The sequence below is a fragment of the Primulina tabacum genome, chromosome 3 (assembly GCF_025594145.1).
Source record: "Primulina tabacum isolate GXHZ01 chromosome 3, ASM2559414v2, whole genome shotgun sequence".
Lineage (NCBI taxonomy): Eukaryota > Viridiplantae > Streptophyta > Magnoliopsida > Lamiales > Gesneriaceae > Primulina > Primulina tabacum.
Window position 1 is genome coordinate 50,579,972 of NC_134552.1, and position 19,718 is coordinate 50,599,689.

Genomic DNA, 19,718 nt, shown 5'->3' on the forward strand with positions numbered 1-19,718 from the left:
CTAGACATCTAAGAGCATGATATGAACCTGTGGCTATGGGCCATAGGCCAACCAAGATCCATACCAAGCAACCAAAAACCGAAACCATATGCTGAACCAATGAAGAAGCCGAATGGGGAAAGGGGCTGTTCTTGTTGATTATTTAAAAACCGATGAGCCATGGACCAAGCCACCAAAAGGGCAACTTAGTCACGTCTTAGACATGCTAGGGGAGCGATCCAACCATGGCTAAGAGCCCTTAGGGCAGCCAAGATCAGATCCAACCCCTTGACATAAAAACTGAAATTTTCGAACACAAAAAGGGACACAAATGGTGTTGCTGTCATTTCTGAATTTCCAGCAACCAAGGGCTTGAACGAATGGACCAATCTGATCCTAATGCATCCTATTACATGTATTGAGGTCACCTTGGGAGCCTGGAGTCGAACCAATCACCTGAAACTCACAAACCAAAAGAAACCGTGAAGCTTGCCAAGGAAAAATCGAAAATTCTGCATGTGTTGTTTCAAAATGTTTTGACATGTATCTCGGTTTTTGCTTGAATAAACATGATCATGTACTGAAAAATAAATGATAATATGACTTGATTGAGGTTTGAAAGAAATCTAGACATGCCTGGTTATCGTTTCGAAAGAAAACGAACGAAACGACGACGACGCGGCACGGAGGAGGTGGAGCGCTTCTCTTGTTCTTTCTAGTTCTCGATTATTCTCCCTTTCTCCCTAGCTATTATTCACGTTTTTTCTACTGAAAAGGGGTCTGATTTCGGTGGGGAGGGAGTGTGATGGAGTGGTTATGAGGGGTGAGGAGGATGGTGCAAGATATAAGGATCATATCAAGACCAAGTCTTCATGCATTTGAATTTTGAATTTTGAATTGCTATCAAATGATCTCTTGGGTGATTCTAGAGTATAGTGGCCGATTTTATCATGCCAAACAAGGGTTAGGATAGTGGTCTAGTATTAATTAATTAAGGTGGGAAAATAGCTAAAAGAATTAGCATGCTAATCAACCAAGAATGGGTCAAAGGTGAGTTGGCAAGTCCTAGTTTGTTCTTCTAGGGGTGTGGCCGAAAATGCATGATAAATGGTAGGGGGAAATTGATTATCTAGTAATTTAATAACCCTTAAAAGCCTTACTAATCCTTTAATTAATTTAGTGAGCTAACCCCTTAATTAAGTAACTTAAATGAGCTCATTTCTTAATCACCTCAAATAATTAAATTAAATCCTCAACTAACTTAAATAATTCCTTAAACTTTTTTTTAACTTAAATGAACTTACTTGCTAGCTAAATTAACTTCTGGAAATATTTCTCAAATCTTAAATTCTATCTCAAAACTCCAACTCCAGTCCGGCCTCACTGAAATAACTGAAATGCTAAAAAATCAAACTACTGAACTGAAATAATAAAATAATTAACTTCAAAGAAATGCATTTAAAATAATCATGCAATGAAGTCAATTAAATTTAAAAATCTAGAATTATGCATGGCTTATACGTAGACTGATTTACGGGTTCTACACTAGGACTCACCCAAGCCACTTATATCGATACCATTTTGAAACAATTCTCTATGGAAGAGTCCAAGAGAGGATACTGATAAGTGCAATTTATTGTACTTTTATTACTTGTTTTTAACTTAGAATTTTGTGATTCTTGAGCTAGGTTTTATGTGATTTGTTGTTGTTTTTGTTGTTTTAGTTTGGAAGCTTAGAATGAGAGTTTGGAGTAGTAAAGTGTTGAATTGGAAAGTGCAAAAGATAAAAATTGCCGAAGCTCCAGCGCACCCGCGCTAACAAAGAGAGCGCACCCGCGGTCAATGAAAATCGAATTTCAGAAAATCTGCCGAAGCTGTACCGCATCCGCGGTCCTTGTTCTACCGCACCCGCGGTCACTGAAGTTCGAAAATGAAAGTTTTCCCCGAAACAGCAGCGCACCCGCGGTCTATATAGCAGCACACCCGCGGTCTTCGAAAAACAGAGTCCGAAAAATCTATACTTTGTGGGCTACGCATGAAAGTCTATGAAAATGGTGTGCTACGATTTGAGACTTGTCTGGACTATAAAAAGGCATCATTTACTTACCATATAGGGTATTGGGGATCAAAATAAGGAGTGGAGGCTGTTGGAAATTATTGAAGACTCAAGTTCTTCTAGTTCTTGAGAAATCTTTTGCACAAATCCGGGGACGGAAACAGCACTTCAAAATCTTGTTCTAAGATCTTCTTTCTTTTATTTTTCATTTGATATGTCTTGTTTTAGAACTATGTTTTATTGTTTTGCTTGTGTTATTATGAACTAATTTTTATTTCTAGAGGAATGATGGAACAAAACTAGAAACCATGTGTTGGAACCTATGAACTAAGTTATTTAAGTTCTTCATCTTGTTCATTTGTATTATGCCAATCTTAATGCTTTCAATTTATTGGCCATAAGTTGAATGATTTATATGTTTATAATTTATCACTTGGAAGAGGAAATTATAAACAAGAAAAGGAAAAAATACATCAATGGTATTTATAGAGTTTGGGAGAGCCTATAATGCTATTGAAGCTTATAGAGAATTTAGTGCTTGATGTGTTATTTATTTGTAGATTGTTGATGGGAACATTGCAATCAAATTTTAGATAACTAATATCGACTTTGCACTCGGGAGAGGAAGTAGATAATTATAGAATTCTTGGCTAATGAATAAGAAGGATTTTTATAACATAGCTACAAGAAGTTACACATGGTGGATAGTTGAGTGAAATCGGACCTCTAGATCTTTTATTCCATTGTTATTGTTATAGTTTGGTATTATATTTATTTAAATCCATTTTCAATTTAGTTATTATTGCAAACAAATCTTTTAATCGATTTTTCTAAATAAAATCGAGACTATTTAATTACAAGCATTAATATACATTTATATACATACTCCTCGAGGGATCGACACTTGTACTCGAAAATACATTTTATTACAACTTGACGTTGTGCACTTGCAAGCAATTAAGAAAACACGCAACAAGTTTTTGGCGCCGTTGCCGGGGAGTGTTTATTATAAATTTATATTAGTATTGTTATCAATTAGTCTTGATTTTAATTTAGAGCTTGTTTCTATTGGATTACATTAAACATTGATTTGTTTCTTTTATTTGTTTGACAGTGCATGCGAAGATCGCAAAATCTTGACTTGCTTATCTTTGATCCTGAGATCGAAAGAACCGCAAGAAGATTAAGAAAGGCAAGAAGAGAAGAGATTCAAGCAATGGCTGACAACAGAGATAATGAAAATCCACCCCCTGCAATACCTATCAGAGATCATTTTAGACTGGTACTAAATGCTCATTACTCGGGCATAGCACAAGGGACTATTAGTGCAAACAACTTTGAGCTCAAACCCGCATTGATAAACATGGTTCAACAGAATCAGTTTGGGGGAGCCGCTACAGCAGATTCTCATCTACATCTCAGAACATTCCTTGAAATCACTGACACAGTAAAGATAAATGGTGTTTCTGATGATATAATTCGATTGCGCTTGTTTCCTTTTTCTCTTAGGGACCAAGCAAGAGGATGGCTCCAATCGCTTCCTTTGGGGAGTATCACTACATTGCAGGAATTAGCAACCAAGTTTCTTGCTAAATATTTTCCACCTGCGAAGTCTGCACAGTTGAAAATTGAGATAAGTACTTTTAGGCAGACTGACTTTGAGCAATTATATGAGGCATGGGAACGGTATAAGGAGTTGTTGAGGAGGTGTCCAAACCATGGTTTTGAAGATTGGGTACAAATTGAATTGTTTTACAATGGTTTGAATGGACAAACAAGAGGCACTGTGGATGCAGTAGCTGGTGGCACGATATCTGCAAAATCACCTGATCAAGCATATGATTTGCTTGAACAGATGACCATTAACAGTTATCAGTGGCCATCTGAGAGGTCAGGAGTAAAGAAGCCAGCTGGGATGTATGCCATAGATCCTATTACATCACTCACCGCACAAGTTTCAGCTTTAACAACTCAAATTGCAGCTATGAATAAAGCTAGTACAACAGAGGTTGAAAATGCATCGGTTGTTACTGAAGAACCACACATTCCTGATGAGGCTCATTATATCAACAATAGGAATTTTGGTGGCTACGGAGGATATCAAGGTAACCCTCACCATAACACTTATCATCCTGGTTTGAGAAATCATGAGAATTTTTCATATGCTAATAATAAGAATGTGTTGAATCCTCCACCGGGGTTCAATACATCAAAGGGGGAAGGAAAACCTTCACTTGAGGATCTAGTTGGGACATTTGTTGCTGAATCTAGTAAAAGGATGGCTAGGACTGAATCTCGTCTTGATGGCATGGAAACTCACATGGGAAATATGGGTGCCACAATGAAATCATTGGAGACACAGATTAGGACAATTGGCTAATGCATTGAGAGATCAAAATAGAGGTCAATTCCCAAGTAATACTGAAGTGAATCCAAAGGAGAAATGCAAAGCTGTAACTTTGAGAAGTGGAAGAGAACTAGAGGTGCCAAAGTTCCAAGGAGAGAATGGACAAGGAAATGACAGTTGAAAAAGAAGAAACTGAGGGATCTAAAGCTGAAGTTGAAGTTGAACAAGCCTCCGGTATTTAAGCCAACTCTTCCATATCCGCAGGAGGTTCAAAAAGAAGAAATTGGATGATCAATTTGCAAAATTTTTGGATATTTTCAAGAAGATTCACATCAACATTCCATTTGCTGATGCTTTAGAGAAAATGCCAAACTATGCAAAGTTCATCAAATATGTGATTTCAAAGAAGAGGAAGTTGCAAGATTTCGAGACAGTGAAGTTGACCGAAGAGTGTAGCGCCATTCTCCAAAAGAAGCTACCACAAAAACTAAAAGATCCAGGGAATTTTACTATACCTTGCATTATTGGTGGTACTCAAGTTAATAAAGCTTTATGTGATCTTGGAGCAAGTATTAATCTTATGCCATTTTCTACTTATAGGGACTTGAAGCTAGGGGAGGTAAAACCAACCACTATAACTTTGCAACTTGCAGATAGGTCACTCACCTATCCTCGTGGAATTGTTGAAGATGTTTTGGTAAAAGTTGACAAGTTTATCTTCCCTGCTGATTTTGTAATACTTGATATGGAAGAAGATCAAGATGCTCCATTGATTTTTGGGCGACCCTTCTTAGCCACTGGAAAAGCATTAATAGATGTACACAAAGGAGAACTCACCTTGAGAGTTGGTGGAGAAGCTGTCATTTTTAATATATATCACGCCATGAAGGAGTCAGATGAGGTAAGCACTTGTAAAAGCATTGATGTTTTAGACTCATGTATGTCCTTTGATTGTGCAGGAACTAGGGATCCCTTGGAGAGCTGTTTGATAGGTGTTGCTGGAACTGTTGATGAAGAAAATTGGGAAGTGAAAGAGCAACGGGTGGCTCTTGAAGCACTGCAGAAAGAAAGGAAAAAAGATGCACCACCTGAAGAGTTTAATGTAAATGAGAAAATTGAGGTAAAAGAACCTTCTCCTGAATTAAAGGAACTGCCAAGCCACCTTTGTTATGCATTTTTAGGTGAAAATTCGACATATCCGGTAATCATCTCTTCCTTTCTTACTTGTACTGAAAAAGAGAAATTGTTGAGAGTGTTGAGGAAATTTAAAACTGCATTTGGTTGGTCTATTTCTGATATCAAGGGGATTAGTCCCACTATATGCATGCATAAAATTTTGATGGAGGAGTCGTATACTCCTTATGTGGATCACCAGAGGAGGCTAAATCCATCCATGAAAGAGGTAGTGAAAAATGAAGTGTTAAAATTGTTAAATATTGGAGTTATATATGCTATTTCTGACAGCAGTTGGGTATCTTCTATGCAAGTAGTGCCTAAAAAGGGTGGAATGACTGTGGTAAAGAATGAAAATGATGAACTAATATCTACTCGTACTGTGACTGGATGGCGAGTATGTATTGATTATAGGAAGTTGAACAATGCCACACGTAAAGATCATTTTCCATTATCTTTTATTGATCAAATGCTTGATAGACTTGCTGGTTATTGTCACTACTATTTTTTAGATGGTTATTCAGGTTATAACCAGATTTCTATAGCATCGGAGGATCAAGAGAAGACAACTTTCACAGTGTCCCTATGGCACGTTTGCTTTTAGGAGAATGCCGTTTGGGTTATGCAATGCACCTGCCACTTTCCAGAGGTGCATGATGGCCATTTTTGCAGATATGGTGGAGGAAATAATGGAAGTCTTCATGGACGACTTTTCGGTATTTGGTTCGTCGTTTGATTACTGTTTACATAACCTTTCCCTTGTTTTGCAGAGATTTCAAGAAAAGAACTTAGTTCTTAATTGGGAAAAGTGTCATTTTATGGTCCAAGAGGGTATTTTTCTTGGACATAAAGTGTCTTCAAAGGGATTAGAGGTAGAGAGAGCCAAAGTGGTTGCAATTGAAAAGCTTCCACCACCGAAGAACATCAAAGGGATAAAGAGTTTCTTAGGACACGCCGGGTTTTATCGTAGATTTATCAAAGATTTTTCTAAGATTTCTAAACCTCTATGTAACTTGCTTGAAAAAGAGTCGGCTTTTATATTTGATGATGATTGTTTGCAGGCATTCGAGAAGATCAAAATGGCATTGGTAACTGCATCGATTATGATAGTGCCGGACTGGAAGGAACCCTTCGAGCTAATGTGTGATGCAAGTGATTATGCAGTGGGTGCTGTATTAGGCCAAAGAAGGGAGAAGATGTTTAGGGCGATTTACTACGCAAGCCGCACGATGGATGCTACACAGCAAAATTACACTACAACCGAGAAGGAGATGCTTGCATTAGTATTTGCTTTCGACAAATTCAGACCTTATTTGATTGGCACAAAGGTAATCGTTTTCACTGACCATGCAGCTATTCGCTACCTATTCGCTAAGAAGGATGCAAAACCACGCTTGATAAGGTGGATTTTGCTATTACAAGAATTTGACTTTGAGGTCGAGGATAAAAAAGGTAGTGAAAATCAGGTAGCTGATCATTTGTCAAGGCTTGAGCTGGAGGAGAAGAAAGAAGAGGGAGCTATACAAGAAACATTCCCTGATGAGCAACTCTTCAAGGTAAATTCTATACTTCCTTGGTTTGCTGATATTGCTAATTTTTTGTCTTGTGGCACCCTTCCTCCAGATTTGAGCTATCATCAGAATAAGAAGTTCGTCCATGACATCAAGTTCTATTATTGGGATGATCCATTTGTATATAAGAGGTGTGCTGACCAAGTGATTAGGAGATGCGTGGAGGGTATCGAAGCTCAACAAATTTTGGAGAAGTGTCATTCTTCACCATATGGTGGACATTTTGGAGCATCACGAAATGCAGCTAAGGTATTGCAATCTGGTTTTTATTGGCCTAGTTTGTTTAAGGATAGTTATACCTTAGTAAAGTCATGTGATAGATGCCAGAGGTTTGGAAACATATCTAGGCGTCATGAATTACCACTGACAAATGTTTTGGAAGTGGAACTTTTTGATGTTTGGGGCATAGATTTCATGGGACCCTTTCCCCCTTCTTTTGGTAATTCTTATATTTTATTAGCTGTTGATTATGTGTCGAAATGGGTGGAAGCAATCGCCACCAATACTAATGACTCTCATGTTGTAGCGAAATTTGTGCATAAGAATATCTTCCCTAGGTTTGGAACACCGAGAGCCATCATAAGAAACGAAGGTACGCATTTTTGCAATAGAATTTTCAACTGCACTTTTGGCTAAATACAATGTGAAGCACAAAGTGGCACTAGCATATCATCCTCAGTCGAATGGACAAGCTGAAGTATCCAACCAGGAAATTAAGCAAATACTGGAAAAGACTGTCAACACCAACTGGAGAGATCGGGCTATGAAGTTGGATGATGCGTTATGGGCTTATCGGACTGCATTCAAGACGCCTATTGGGATGTCTCCCTATAGGATAGTGTTTGGGAAAGTATGTCATCTGCCGTTGGAGTTGGAGCATAGAGCATTTTGGGCTGTGAAGAAATTAAATTTTGATTTGAAAGCTTCTGGCGATGTTAGAAAACTACAGTTGAGCGAGATGGAAGAATTTCGAAACGACACATATGAGAATGCCAAGATCTACAAAGAGCAAACTAAGAAGTGGCATGACAAAATCATTGTCCGAAGGGAGCTCAAACCAGAAACAAGTACTATTGTTCAACTCTCGTCTGAAGTTGTTCCCTTGTAAGCTAAAGTCGCGTTGGTCAGGGCCGTTTGTTGTTGAAACGGTGTCTCCTTATGGGGCTATTGAGTTAAAGTGCAGTGATGGGAGAACCTTCAAGGTCAATGGACAGCGGGTTAAGCCGTACTATGGGACTGAAGTAAGGAATATCGACAGTGTCAAGCTGAGCGAACCAAACTGATCAGACTAGTGACAGTCGGGCTGAAGACGTTAAACCAAGCGCTTATTGGGAGGCAACCCAAATTTTTGTTTCTTTTGCATTTTGTTTTCGGTTTTGCTTTTATTTTTTTATTATGATTATTTTTGGTTGTATACTTTTAGTATAGTGTGTGCTTGTATCTTCCCAAATCTAATGAATCCCAATTGTTTTCTTTTCAGAAATAAAAATTGGAGAAGAAAAAAATTTTCCGAAGGAATACCGCACCTGCGGTATAATTTGGAACGCACCTGCAGCGTTTAAGACAAAAAAATATGAAAATTTCCCGAGGGAGAAGCGCACCCGCGCTCTACATTGGAGCGCACCCGCGGTAACTGTTGCATAAAAAACGACAATTTCCAGTAGCCACACCGCACCCGCGGTATGTATTGGATCGCACCCGCGGTGTCTGAGAAATCAAATATTGAAAATTTCCCGAGAGCTAAGCGCACCCGCGCTAACAATGAGACCGCACCCGCGGTCAATGAAGAAAAATTTTCAAGAAATTCCCGAGAGCATACAGCACCCGCGGTCTTTGTTTTACCGCACCCGCGGTGGTTGATTTTAAAATCAGAATGGGGCAACATTTACGCATAAACGAAGAACACTTCTTCAAAAATTTCTCCTCCACTTCGAAATTCCTCCGCTGAAAACACACTCAACACTCAAAGTTTGTTCTTTCAAGCATAAATTTACCACTCCACACCTACATAACTTCAATTATTCCATCCAATACCCATCTTATTCCACAAATTCAACACAAAACCTAGGGTGTGAAAAGGGGGCTCGAAAATTTTCAACCAAGGATTGAATGGAGCTTTGATTTTGTTCTTCAAGAAACATTTCTACACTCAAGGTGAGCAAATCCATAGTACATTTGTTGAAATTCGAAATTAGTGATGTTATTGGCTATGGAGAAAAAATTGAATTTTAGTGGAATACATTGTTGATATTGTTGATTGTATTGGTATGTATATTGTTGAGGTGTTGTTATTGTGGTTAACAAGTTTGGGGGTGTGAAGAATCATCTAGTTTTGTGAATTGGATTGAAGGGGAAGTTGGTGATTTGAAGGTGTTTGATAAAATGCCTCCAAGAAAGAAACAATCCAAGGGTGCATCATCATCTGCAAATTATGATGCAAACAGGTTTTGGGACGAGAAAGCGGAGGAAAACTATGGAAAAATTTTGAACAAAAGCATTATAAAAGAAAGGGGATTTGATCTGAGTTTCCCCCGAATTGAAATTGGATTAATGCTTACTGCTCGGCATTGGGAAGAGTTTGGCAAGCAGCCACAAGATGCTGTCATTTCGTTGGTAAGAGAATTTTATGCTAACCTTAAGGTTAAGCATGAACAATTGAAGGTTTTGGTGCGAGGTAAAATGGTCGCTTTTGATGCACATACTATCAATACGCTGTATGGTATACCTCTATGTATGCATGATGAATATGAAGAATACCGGACTGAGCAAATTGATTATAATAATATTCTTCAAACAATATGCATAGAGGGAGCGGAGTGGAGAATGAGAGAAGATGTGCGCATGTCAGCCTAGCCAAATCTGATCTGAAAAGAGTTGTCAAAGATTGGTATTCCTATATTTCTGCTAGGATTAAGCCTACCGAGCATACCACCACCGTCATCAAGGAGAGGGCAATCCTGACTTTTTGCATCATGATGGGGAAGACAATTGATTTAGGTCAATTGCTTCAGAGTTCGATGCTTGATTATGCAAAAGGTAACTCTCCTAGTGGACTCCTCCACCCTTCTCTTATCACTGCATTATGCCAGAATGCGGGAGTGACTTGGGCAGTGAATGAAGAATTGTTAAAGCCGAAAAATGTCATTGTGGTAGTTCAACCACATAGGGCAGTGAGAGGTGAACAAGCTACGGCACGTCGAGCTGAAAGGGAATTCAACAGAAGAGCTGCTGAAAGACGTGCCCAGGCTCAAGCTCAAGAACCACAAACACAACTGCAACAAGGAAATATGAGAGCTAGGTTGACCCATTTGGAAGAAGAAATGCGAAATCAACGCCAAGACATGGATGAGTTTCAGTTTAGGACCGATACATTTATGAGATATATGATGGATTTTACGTCTGTCTTGTCTCAGCAATTTCTATCAGCTTCAACCTCTGGTAATCCATTTCCACCTTCCTCCACAGTGGCCACCCATATACCACCCGCCGGAGTTCCAACCACCACAAGATGACGCAGATGATGAGGATGGCGATGACCACTGACGGTCGTTGCCCGAGTTATGTGTATTCGTCTAACTTTCATGATCATTTACATCGAGGACGATGCACATATTTAAGTTTGGGGGAGAGATATTATTTTATTTTGTGTGTTTTATTTTGTATGTTGTTCATTTTATTTAGTTTTATTTGAGTGTTTTATTTTTTTCTTGTGAGTTTGTTGCTTGTGTGTTTGTAATGTCATAGTCATGAAATTTTTTATTTGAAACGGCCAATGATGAAAAAAATTTTGTATTGAGAAGAAAGGTCATGCATTTCATTAATGTTCATCAATCAATTTGAAAAATTTAGAGAACAATCATGAGATTTGGTAAATTTGAGACTTATAAATTCTAAACAACTCTACGATTTTCATTTAATATTGAAATATATTTTTGCAAACACATATATGATTGAGGCGATCTTTGATTTTATTTGGGCCTATTTATATTGTTCATAAATATTCAATTGATGCCCTCTTGAGTCTATATGAGAAAAGAATTGTGTTCTTAAAATTTCCTGGAAGCCAAGCACTTTTCTTGTGAATATATATGTATTTGGGTGATGCATTGAGACATCACTTTTCACGATGATTAGATTCTACTTTGTGTTAGTGAATTGAGATTTTGTCTAGAACTATCTAAACAACACTCGAGGCGAAATACGGACAAACTATGATTTAGGAATGATTTAGGTGATTTTTTGGATCGATTGAGCCTTTCAAGCTACCAAATAAAAATAATTTATCATTTGTCACCTCTTTGAGCTTATATGAATTCGAATGGCACACGTTAATATATGTAAAAGACCCCCATTCGATATCCTTTCAAATATCCCACATTTACTACCCCGTTGAATATCTTAAACATTAATTTCCTACCTTCTCAAGGGAGTAAGAATTCAAAGAATCAAAGAAATGAAAATTCTCCTACAAAAGAAAAGTAAAATGAATGATGTTACATTGAAGAAGTTGGAGAAAAATGGGAAAAAAAAAGAGATAAAATGAATAAAAAAAATGGAGATGAAAGAAAGAAATGGAGTTTGCAAAAGAGATAAAATTCAACTTACTCCCTTATTTGAATTCCTAATCTTCATTTGTAGCCATGAGCCAAGGCCTAACATTACAAGCATTGCAAATCCTATTGACCAAGTCATAGTTGTCCAATATACTAGTGGAGAGTGTTTGGGAGGATTTAGCCTATGGACAATCGATAAACACTTCCATTGAGTATGAATCTGAACAATTTACACACACCTCATTGCATCAAATATTTATTGGGTATTCCTTTCTTTAATGAATATGGCTTTGAACCCAATCTTTACCATAAAGGACCTCTTGATTTGTGTTTGTAAAAATTGAAATCGATTGAGAATGTTTTGAAACATGAGTTGAAGAAATTAGAAGTTAAGAAAATTAACCGATTGCATGATTTTATTCGGATGAAAAAGTGATTGGATTGATTTGACTTGTGAATGCATGAAGAGTTGTTAATTTATCTTAGGCTAAGTTCTTTAAAATATTTCATGATTTGTTTGTTTGTGTTGTTTTGTTTTGCTCGGGACTAGCAAAATATTAAGTTTGGGGGAGTTTGATAAGTGCAATTTATTGTACTTTTATTACTTGTTTTTAACTTATAATTTTGTGATTCTTGAGCAGGTTTTATGTGATTTGTTGTTGTTTTTGTTGTTTTAGTTTGGAAGCTTAGAATGAGAGTTTGGAGTAGTAAAGTGTTGAATTGGAAAGTGCAAAAGATAAAAATTGCCGAAGCTCCAGCGCACCCGCGCTAACAAAGAGAGCGCACCCGCGGTCAACGAAAATCAAGTTTCAGAAAATCTGCCGAAGCTGTACCGCACCCGCGGTCCTTGTTCTACCGCACCCGCGGTCACTAAAGTTCGAAAATGAAAGTTTTCCCCGAAACAGCAGCGCACCCGCGGTCTATATAGTAGCGCACCCGCGGTCTTCGAAAAACAGAGTCCGAAAAATCTGTAACTTTGTGGGCTGCGCATGAAAGTCTATGAAAATGGTGTGCTACGATTTTAGACTTGTCTGGACTATAAAAAGGCATCATTTACTTACCATCTAGGGTATTGGGGATCAAAATAAGGAGTGGAGGCTGCTGGAAATTATTGAAGACTCAAGTAGGGGTGTTCGTCGGTCGGTTCGGTTCGGTTTTCGGTTTTTTATTTCGGTTTTTTCGGTTTTCGGTTTTAGAAATATATAATCCGATATCCGAACCATTTTTCTTCGATTCGGTTCGGTTTTCTACCAAAACGGTTCGGTTATTTCGGTCGGGTTAATTCGGTTTTGGTATAATTATTTAAATTAATAATATAAATATATTGTAAAATATAATATGTTAACTTTCTATACGTTTTTTTAATAAAATATTTAAATATAAGATCTAAATTAATTAAACAAACAACAATCAACTAAAAATTGTTCAAAATGGTTTTTCATTCACTAGATATCATATCAAAATATATAATATAAATAAAAATATAAAAAATATTATTAATTTAATGAAATTTCGGTTTTTCGGTTTGTTCGGTTTTTGACATATATAATCCAAAACCGAACCAAATAAATTTCGGTTTTAACATTTGTATCCGAATTACACAATTCGGTTTTCGGTTCGGTTCGGTGTTCGGTTTTTACGGTTTGGATTTTCGGTTTTTTCGGTTTTATCCGAAGTTTGAACACCCCTAGACTCAAGTTCTTCTAGTTCTTGAGAAATCTTTTGCACAAATCCGGGGATGGAAACAGCACTTCAAAATCTTGTTCTAAGATCTTCTTTCTTTTATTTTTCATTTGATATGTCTTGTTTTAGAACTATTTTTATTGTTTTGCTTGTGTTATTATGAACTAATTTTTATTTCTAGAGGAATGATGGAACAAAACTAGAAATCATGTGTTGGAACCTATGACCTAAGTTATTTAAGTTCTTCATCTTGTTCATTTGTATTATTCCAATCTTAATGCTTTCAATTTATTAGGCCATAAGTTGAATGATTTATATTTTTATAATTTATCACTTGGAAGTGGAAATTATAAACAAGAAAAGGAAAAAATACATCAATGGTATTTATAGAGTTTGGGAGAGCCTATAATGCTATTGAAGCTTATAGAGAATTTAGTGCTTGATATGTTATTTATTTGTAGATTGTTGATGGGAACATTGCAATCAAATTTTAGATAACTAATATCGACTTAGCACTCGGGAGAGGGAGTAGATAATTATAGAATTCTTGGCTAATGAATAAGAAGGATTTTTATAACATAGCTACAAGAAGTTACACATGGTGGATAGTTGAGTGAAATCGGACCTCTAGATCTTTTATTCATTGTTATTGTTATAGTTTGGTATTATATTTATTTAAATCCATTTTCAATTTAGTTAATATTGCAAACAAATCTTTTAATAGATTTTTCTAAATAAAATCGAGACTATTTAATTACAAGCATTAATATACATTTATATACTTACTCCTCGAGGGATCGACACTTGTACTCGAAAATACATTTTATTACAACTTGACGTTGTGCACTTGCAAGCAATTAAGAAAACACGCAACAGATACTTACCAATGTGTCATGGTATTACTCTATCTAAAGCTATGTGTCCCAAAACTGATGAAGAGATAGAGATGATGACACATATTTCATATGCGTCAGCTATTGGTAGTATCATGTATGGTATGATATCGAAACGTCCTGATGTTGCTTACGCTCTGAGTGTTACAAGCAGATATCAGGCGAACCCTGGTCCAATGCATTGGAAGGCCGTGAAGGATATTCTTAAGTACTTGAGAAGGAGTAAGAACTTGTTCATGGTCTATGGGGGTGGAGAATTGAAATTGGAAGGCTACACTGATTCTAGCTTCCAATGTGACGTAGATGATTCGAAATCGATCTCTGGTTTTGTATTCATGCTTAATGGTGCGGCTGTCTCTTGGAAAAGTTCCAAGCAAGACACCGTTGCGGATTCCACCACTGAAGCTGAATACATTGATGCATCTGCTGCAGCCAAAGAGGCAGTTTGGATGAGGAATTTTGTCCAAGAGTTGGGCGTTATTCCTAATGGAGTTGATCCAGTCCCGGTGTACTGCGACAACACTGGTTCCGTTGCGCAAGCAAAGGAACCAAGGTCTCATCAGCGATCCAAACATGTACTGAGGAAGTTCCACATCATCCGGGAGATTGTGGGAAGAGGAGATATATCAGTCGAAAGAGTCCCCTCTGCAGATAATATTGCTGATCCACTTACAAAGCCCGTGTCAGGACCATTGTTTGAAAATCATCGCGAAACAATGAGATTAAAGTTTGTGGGTAGTTGGCTCTAGGGCAAGTGGGAGATTGTTAGAGTAGATGCCCTGCAAGCCAACTGTTGGCTAGGGAACTTATTGACTCAAGTGTAATAAAAAATCTTTATTTTAATATAATTTACTTTTCATGGTTTTGTTTTAATTTATCTGTATATCCATGCAATCAGCAAAGATAAAGTCATTGATTATGCTTTAATATAAATGAATCGTAATTCGATGTTGAAACTCATTTGTAAACACTGCATATTCTAAATTTGTTCCTAGTCGATTCAACCGCCTAAAACATGGAAAAAGGTCGCTTGAGCTCGAGACTAGCATCTGTGATGTTGTGTACTGCGTTTCTTGGTAAGGGCATAGAGATGTCCAAACATGCAGATGGGTAGTCATATGATAATTATACCGAACTACCCTCCCTCGAACTTTCCAAGTGGTTATCATTCATCGAGAGGATACATGATTGTACACCATTAGTCCTTACGACCCGGGACAACACTGAGGCTCTATATGCTAGGGATGTGCTTTGACTCGTTTACTGGCTCCAGAAGAGTCATCAGGTAGCGAGGTTGGGTACAGTTACGACACATGTAGGAGCCAGTGCATTGTAGTCGGGGATTCACCGCTCACCTACGGGTGTGGATATCCTATGCGACATGATGAAATAATAGTGCGTGGAATCTCTGGCCAGAGTATTAGATGTATGTTAGAGAAAGAGTTCTCCAATAATACACGTGATGCCACTATTTATATGTATCACATAGTTATCGAATTATTATGCAACCCTCGATGAACCAATGGTTGCAGATTCGATCAGGATATATGAGATGAAGGGACCGTACTGTACGCTAATCATAATCGACTGATTCTGGCACTATCAGTGATATCTAGAGAATTATGGGGCGATGCTACTAGACGCTCTTACCATGATTCGTTGAGTTTAATCAGAAATATGATTTCTGACATTCTCATGATCAATTGTTGATACATAGAATGGGGAAAATAAGGGTAAGCCCGAATAAAGAATTATGTCCTGAATCACAAGGAGTTGTAAACTCACGGCTAGATGTATCCCTGAACCATTGAGGGTCACACAAGCACTGGATCGTTTGTTTTCGTTGAGAGAATAAATTCAAGATGTTGAATTTATATTATGATATAGTAAATTCAAGGAGTTGAATTTATAAAATTTGAGAATTTTATTTATTAAACTCAAAAGTTGAGTTTATTAAATATTAAATTTTTGGAGGTGATAAATTCAAGTAGTTGAATTTATAATTTAAATATTAAATTCAAATGTTGAATTTATAATCGATAAAATTTATTAAGCTCAAAAGTTGAGTTTATTAAATATTAAATTAAAATTGATGGGAAGTATGTTTAATGGCTTGTAGGAGTACAAGTCCAACATATTAATTAATTAAAGTTCTTAATGGACTTTGATTAATTAATTAAACTAGTTAGACTAGGTCAATTAATTAATCAAGCTCATTAATGTTAATTATAAAATATTAGGTCATGGCTTAATTATAAATAGGAGTAATCAAGCCATAACCCTAGCCACCAACACCACAATTTTCGAAAATCCTCCTGTTTCTCTCCACAAAATTTCGGCCACTTCTTTTTGAAGGAAGAGTTTGAGCCGTCTCTCGTTTTTAATCTCCTACGTAAAAACTTCTTCTAATTTTTATAGTGCAAATTAGAAGAGGAACAAATCATCTAGTCGTGGACCTGATCAGAAGAATAGAGAAAGGAGTTCTTGAAAAAAGTTCGTAGGGATTTCATCAAGAGCTATCTTCGCTAAACCCGGAATAGTTGGAGCCGTGTGATTAATTCACCAAATGTATAAATTTTTACGCCCTATGAATGTTTGATCACATGAAACCATACAAGTGCCCAAATCAATTATATTTTGATTGTCAAAATAAAATAAAAATTTTAAACTTCCGCTGCGTTTTGGGCACGAGAAAACCGAGATCCAACATATTGATACCCCCATATGGATCCGGGTCATGAACGACCCGGATTATTAATTGGATAGCCCATATCAGAGCCAGTATACCGGCTATTCTCCTCATCAGCCGGGCATTTCTTTATTTCCCGGGCAATCAAGAGCCCGGGCCCTCATACAAGCTCTCGGGTACTCTACACCCGGGCTGCCTCGAGAATCGCACCACACTCGAGTGTGTCGGCATGGGTTATCTTATTTGTCAGAACAGTATGGGTTTGGCGTGTTTTAGAAGTTATCAGAAAGCATGGTAGTCGACTTGTCATACCTAGTAGGTGGCACTGAAAACTAGGTAATGATAGGATTTAACACTATAAATAACAGGTATACTTCTCATTTAGGGATTCTGGATTTTCGAACTCTCAAGCATACACATATTCTCACATATATTGCTTGTGTTCTTAATTTTCCAACCTGCTAACTTTAGCATCGGAGTGGCTACGCAGGACACTCCTCCGACGCCCATTCACGAGTTCATTTCATTGTTTGCAGGTGTTATTGAAGTCATTATCCCTACTCAAATTTTCCTAAACATTAAACTATTATCATTTATCCGGTGGATCGCCCACTTATATCTAACCCGATTCACACGGATCACATCATTGGCACCGTCTGTGGAAAATTGAGACTAAGGCGTTGATATGGATCCTACAAGAAGAACTAACCAGGACACTTACCGGGCTCCTGGAGATGGTGTATATGCTTCAGGACAAGGCGGTGTTCCTCCCACAGGACCTAATCTTATTACTTTGTCCCTGGATGATTTGGCTAGGATTGTAGCTAAAGCAGTGGAAAAGGTGGTAGCCATGAGAGAATCTTCTCATCACGTTACCCCACCCGGGAGGTAGCAGGAGCAGGAGCAGGAAAGGGGGAAGAGGAGGAAGTGAGAAGAGAAGATGGAGAATCTAGTGTTGGATCTAAATCCCCTACTATGGCGGAAGAGTTGTTGGAGTTGCGGGAGAAGATGAAGGTCATGGAGGGGCAGTTGGAAGGTCACAATATTTCTCGGGCAGGTTGTCAAAGGATGCATGTTTGCTGAAATTATTGTCCGAGAACCTCTTCCCGGGAACTTCAAATCTGCCAAATTTAAAGACTACGATGGACAATGCAGACCCGGAGGAACATCTGGCCAGATTCAAGAATATGGTCATGTTGCACTGCTACACTGATCGAATTAAGTGCAAGGTGTTCTTGACGACTTTGGTAGATTCTGCACAAAGGTGGTTTGAGGGGTTGGCCCCTCAAAGTATTAATTCTTTCAAGGACTTCCAGAAGGTGTTTTTACACCATTTCAGCAGCAGCAAGAAATACAAAAAGACTGCATTTAATCTTTTTGAAGTAAAACAAAGCCCGGAGGAGAGTTTGAGGGCTTACATTAGAAGGTTCAATAGAGTTGCTTTGGATGTTCCTACATGTGCCATCGAAACAAACACAGCTGCATTCACCCAGGGTTTGAGGGAGGGTGAATTTTTTCGATCATTAACCAAGAATGTGCCCGGGGACTTTGAGGATCTGTTATCCCGGGCAGAGAAGTTCATTAACATGGATGAAGCACAGAAACAGAAGAGAGAGGCAGGGAGGAAAGAGAGGGCAGACCGGGTGGTTAAGCCCGAGGAGAGAGGACCGAGGAAGAGCAGTTAGGGGCATTTTTCTCATCATGTGCCCTTGAAGATTATCCGAAACCGGGAGGTCCAGGAGTATAGTGGGGATTTGATGCCATCTCAGCAGTTCACTAGGCCTGAGAAGAAAGGATTATGTACTCTCCATGGGGTGTGCTATCATAATACTGAGGATTGCAAAATCTTGAAGAGAGATTATGTCCCGCCCTCCGTCTAGGGACATAGTCAATCCAATAAAAGATCGAGAGGACCACCTTGGACATCTCGGCAGCCAGGACCCAGCGCCAGGGGAGATTCAAGAAATATCCCGAGAAGTGATCCCGGTAGGAGGAAAGAACAGGAGCCCGAGAGGAAGAAAGCTTCACCCCTTGCTGCGGGGTTAATAAAGATGATATCGGGAGGATCCACTGATGGAGATTTTAACCGGGCAAGGAAATCAAGAAGTAGACGAGATTGTATGGAGGTGGAAGGGATGAGAAGGAATGAAGCAGTGATCAGTTTTGGCCCCGAAGATTTAAAGGGTGTAAATCTGCCCCACAATGATGCCCTGGTTTTCCAAGCCCGGGTGGCCAATTATGATATTCTGAGAGTCTTCGTGGATTCGAGCAGTTCTGTCAATGTTATTTGTAAGGATGCCCTGGTGCAAATGGATTTGCAAGGATTTCAACTGGAAACCGTGGAGACTGTACTTTTTGGCTTTGCTGGCCATGTGATTTATCCAGAAGGGGAGATTGTCCTGCCATTGACTTTGGGTTCCCGAGATCTTAAGAAGATAATGATGACCACTTTCACTGTGGTGGATTCCCCATTATCATATAACATCATTTTGGGGCGGCCTGCTATTAATGAGCTAAGGGCCGTATCATCCACTTACCACCAGAAGATTAAATTTCTCTTGGGAAGCCAGGTAGGTGAGGTCCGGGGAGATCAACCTTCTTCCCGGAAATGTTATGTGGAGGCAGTGCGGGTGGACCAGAGTAAAGCCAGGAAGAAAGAGAAGAAAGCGAGAACTGATGAGACATGAGGGAGAGTAGTCGAGAAGGGGGAAGTGCATTTTGTAGCTGAGGAGGAGCAGAAAATTAGTAGAGATCGGACCAGGCCAGCAGTGTTC

General features: G+C 38.4%; 1 protein-coding gene across 1 annotated transcript; it reads left to right on the forward strand.

Annotated features, from left to right (window-relative positions):
• Positions 1–18,995: 18,995 nt before the first annotated feature.
• On the forward strand, positions 18,996–19,631 carry LOC142538773 (uncharacterized). Its single transcript, XM_075644074.1, has one exon. The coding sequence runs from the start codon at positions 18,996–18,998 to the stop codon at positions 19,629–19,631; it is 636 nt and encodes a 211-aa protein (XP_075500189.1).
• Positions 19,632–19,718: the final 87 nt, after the last annotated feature.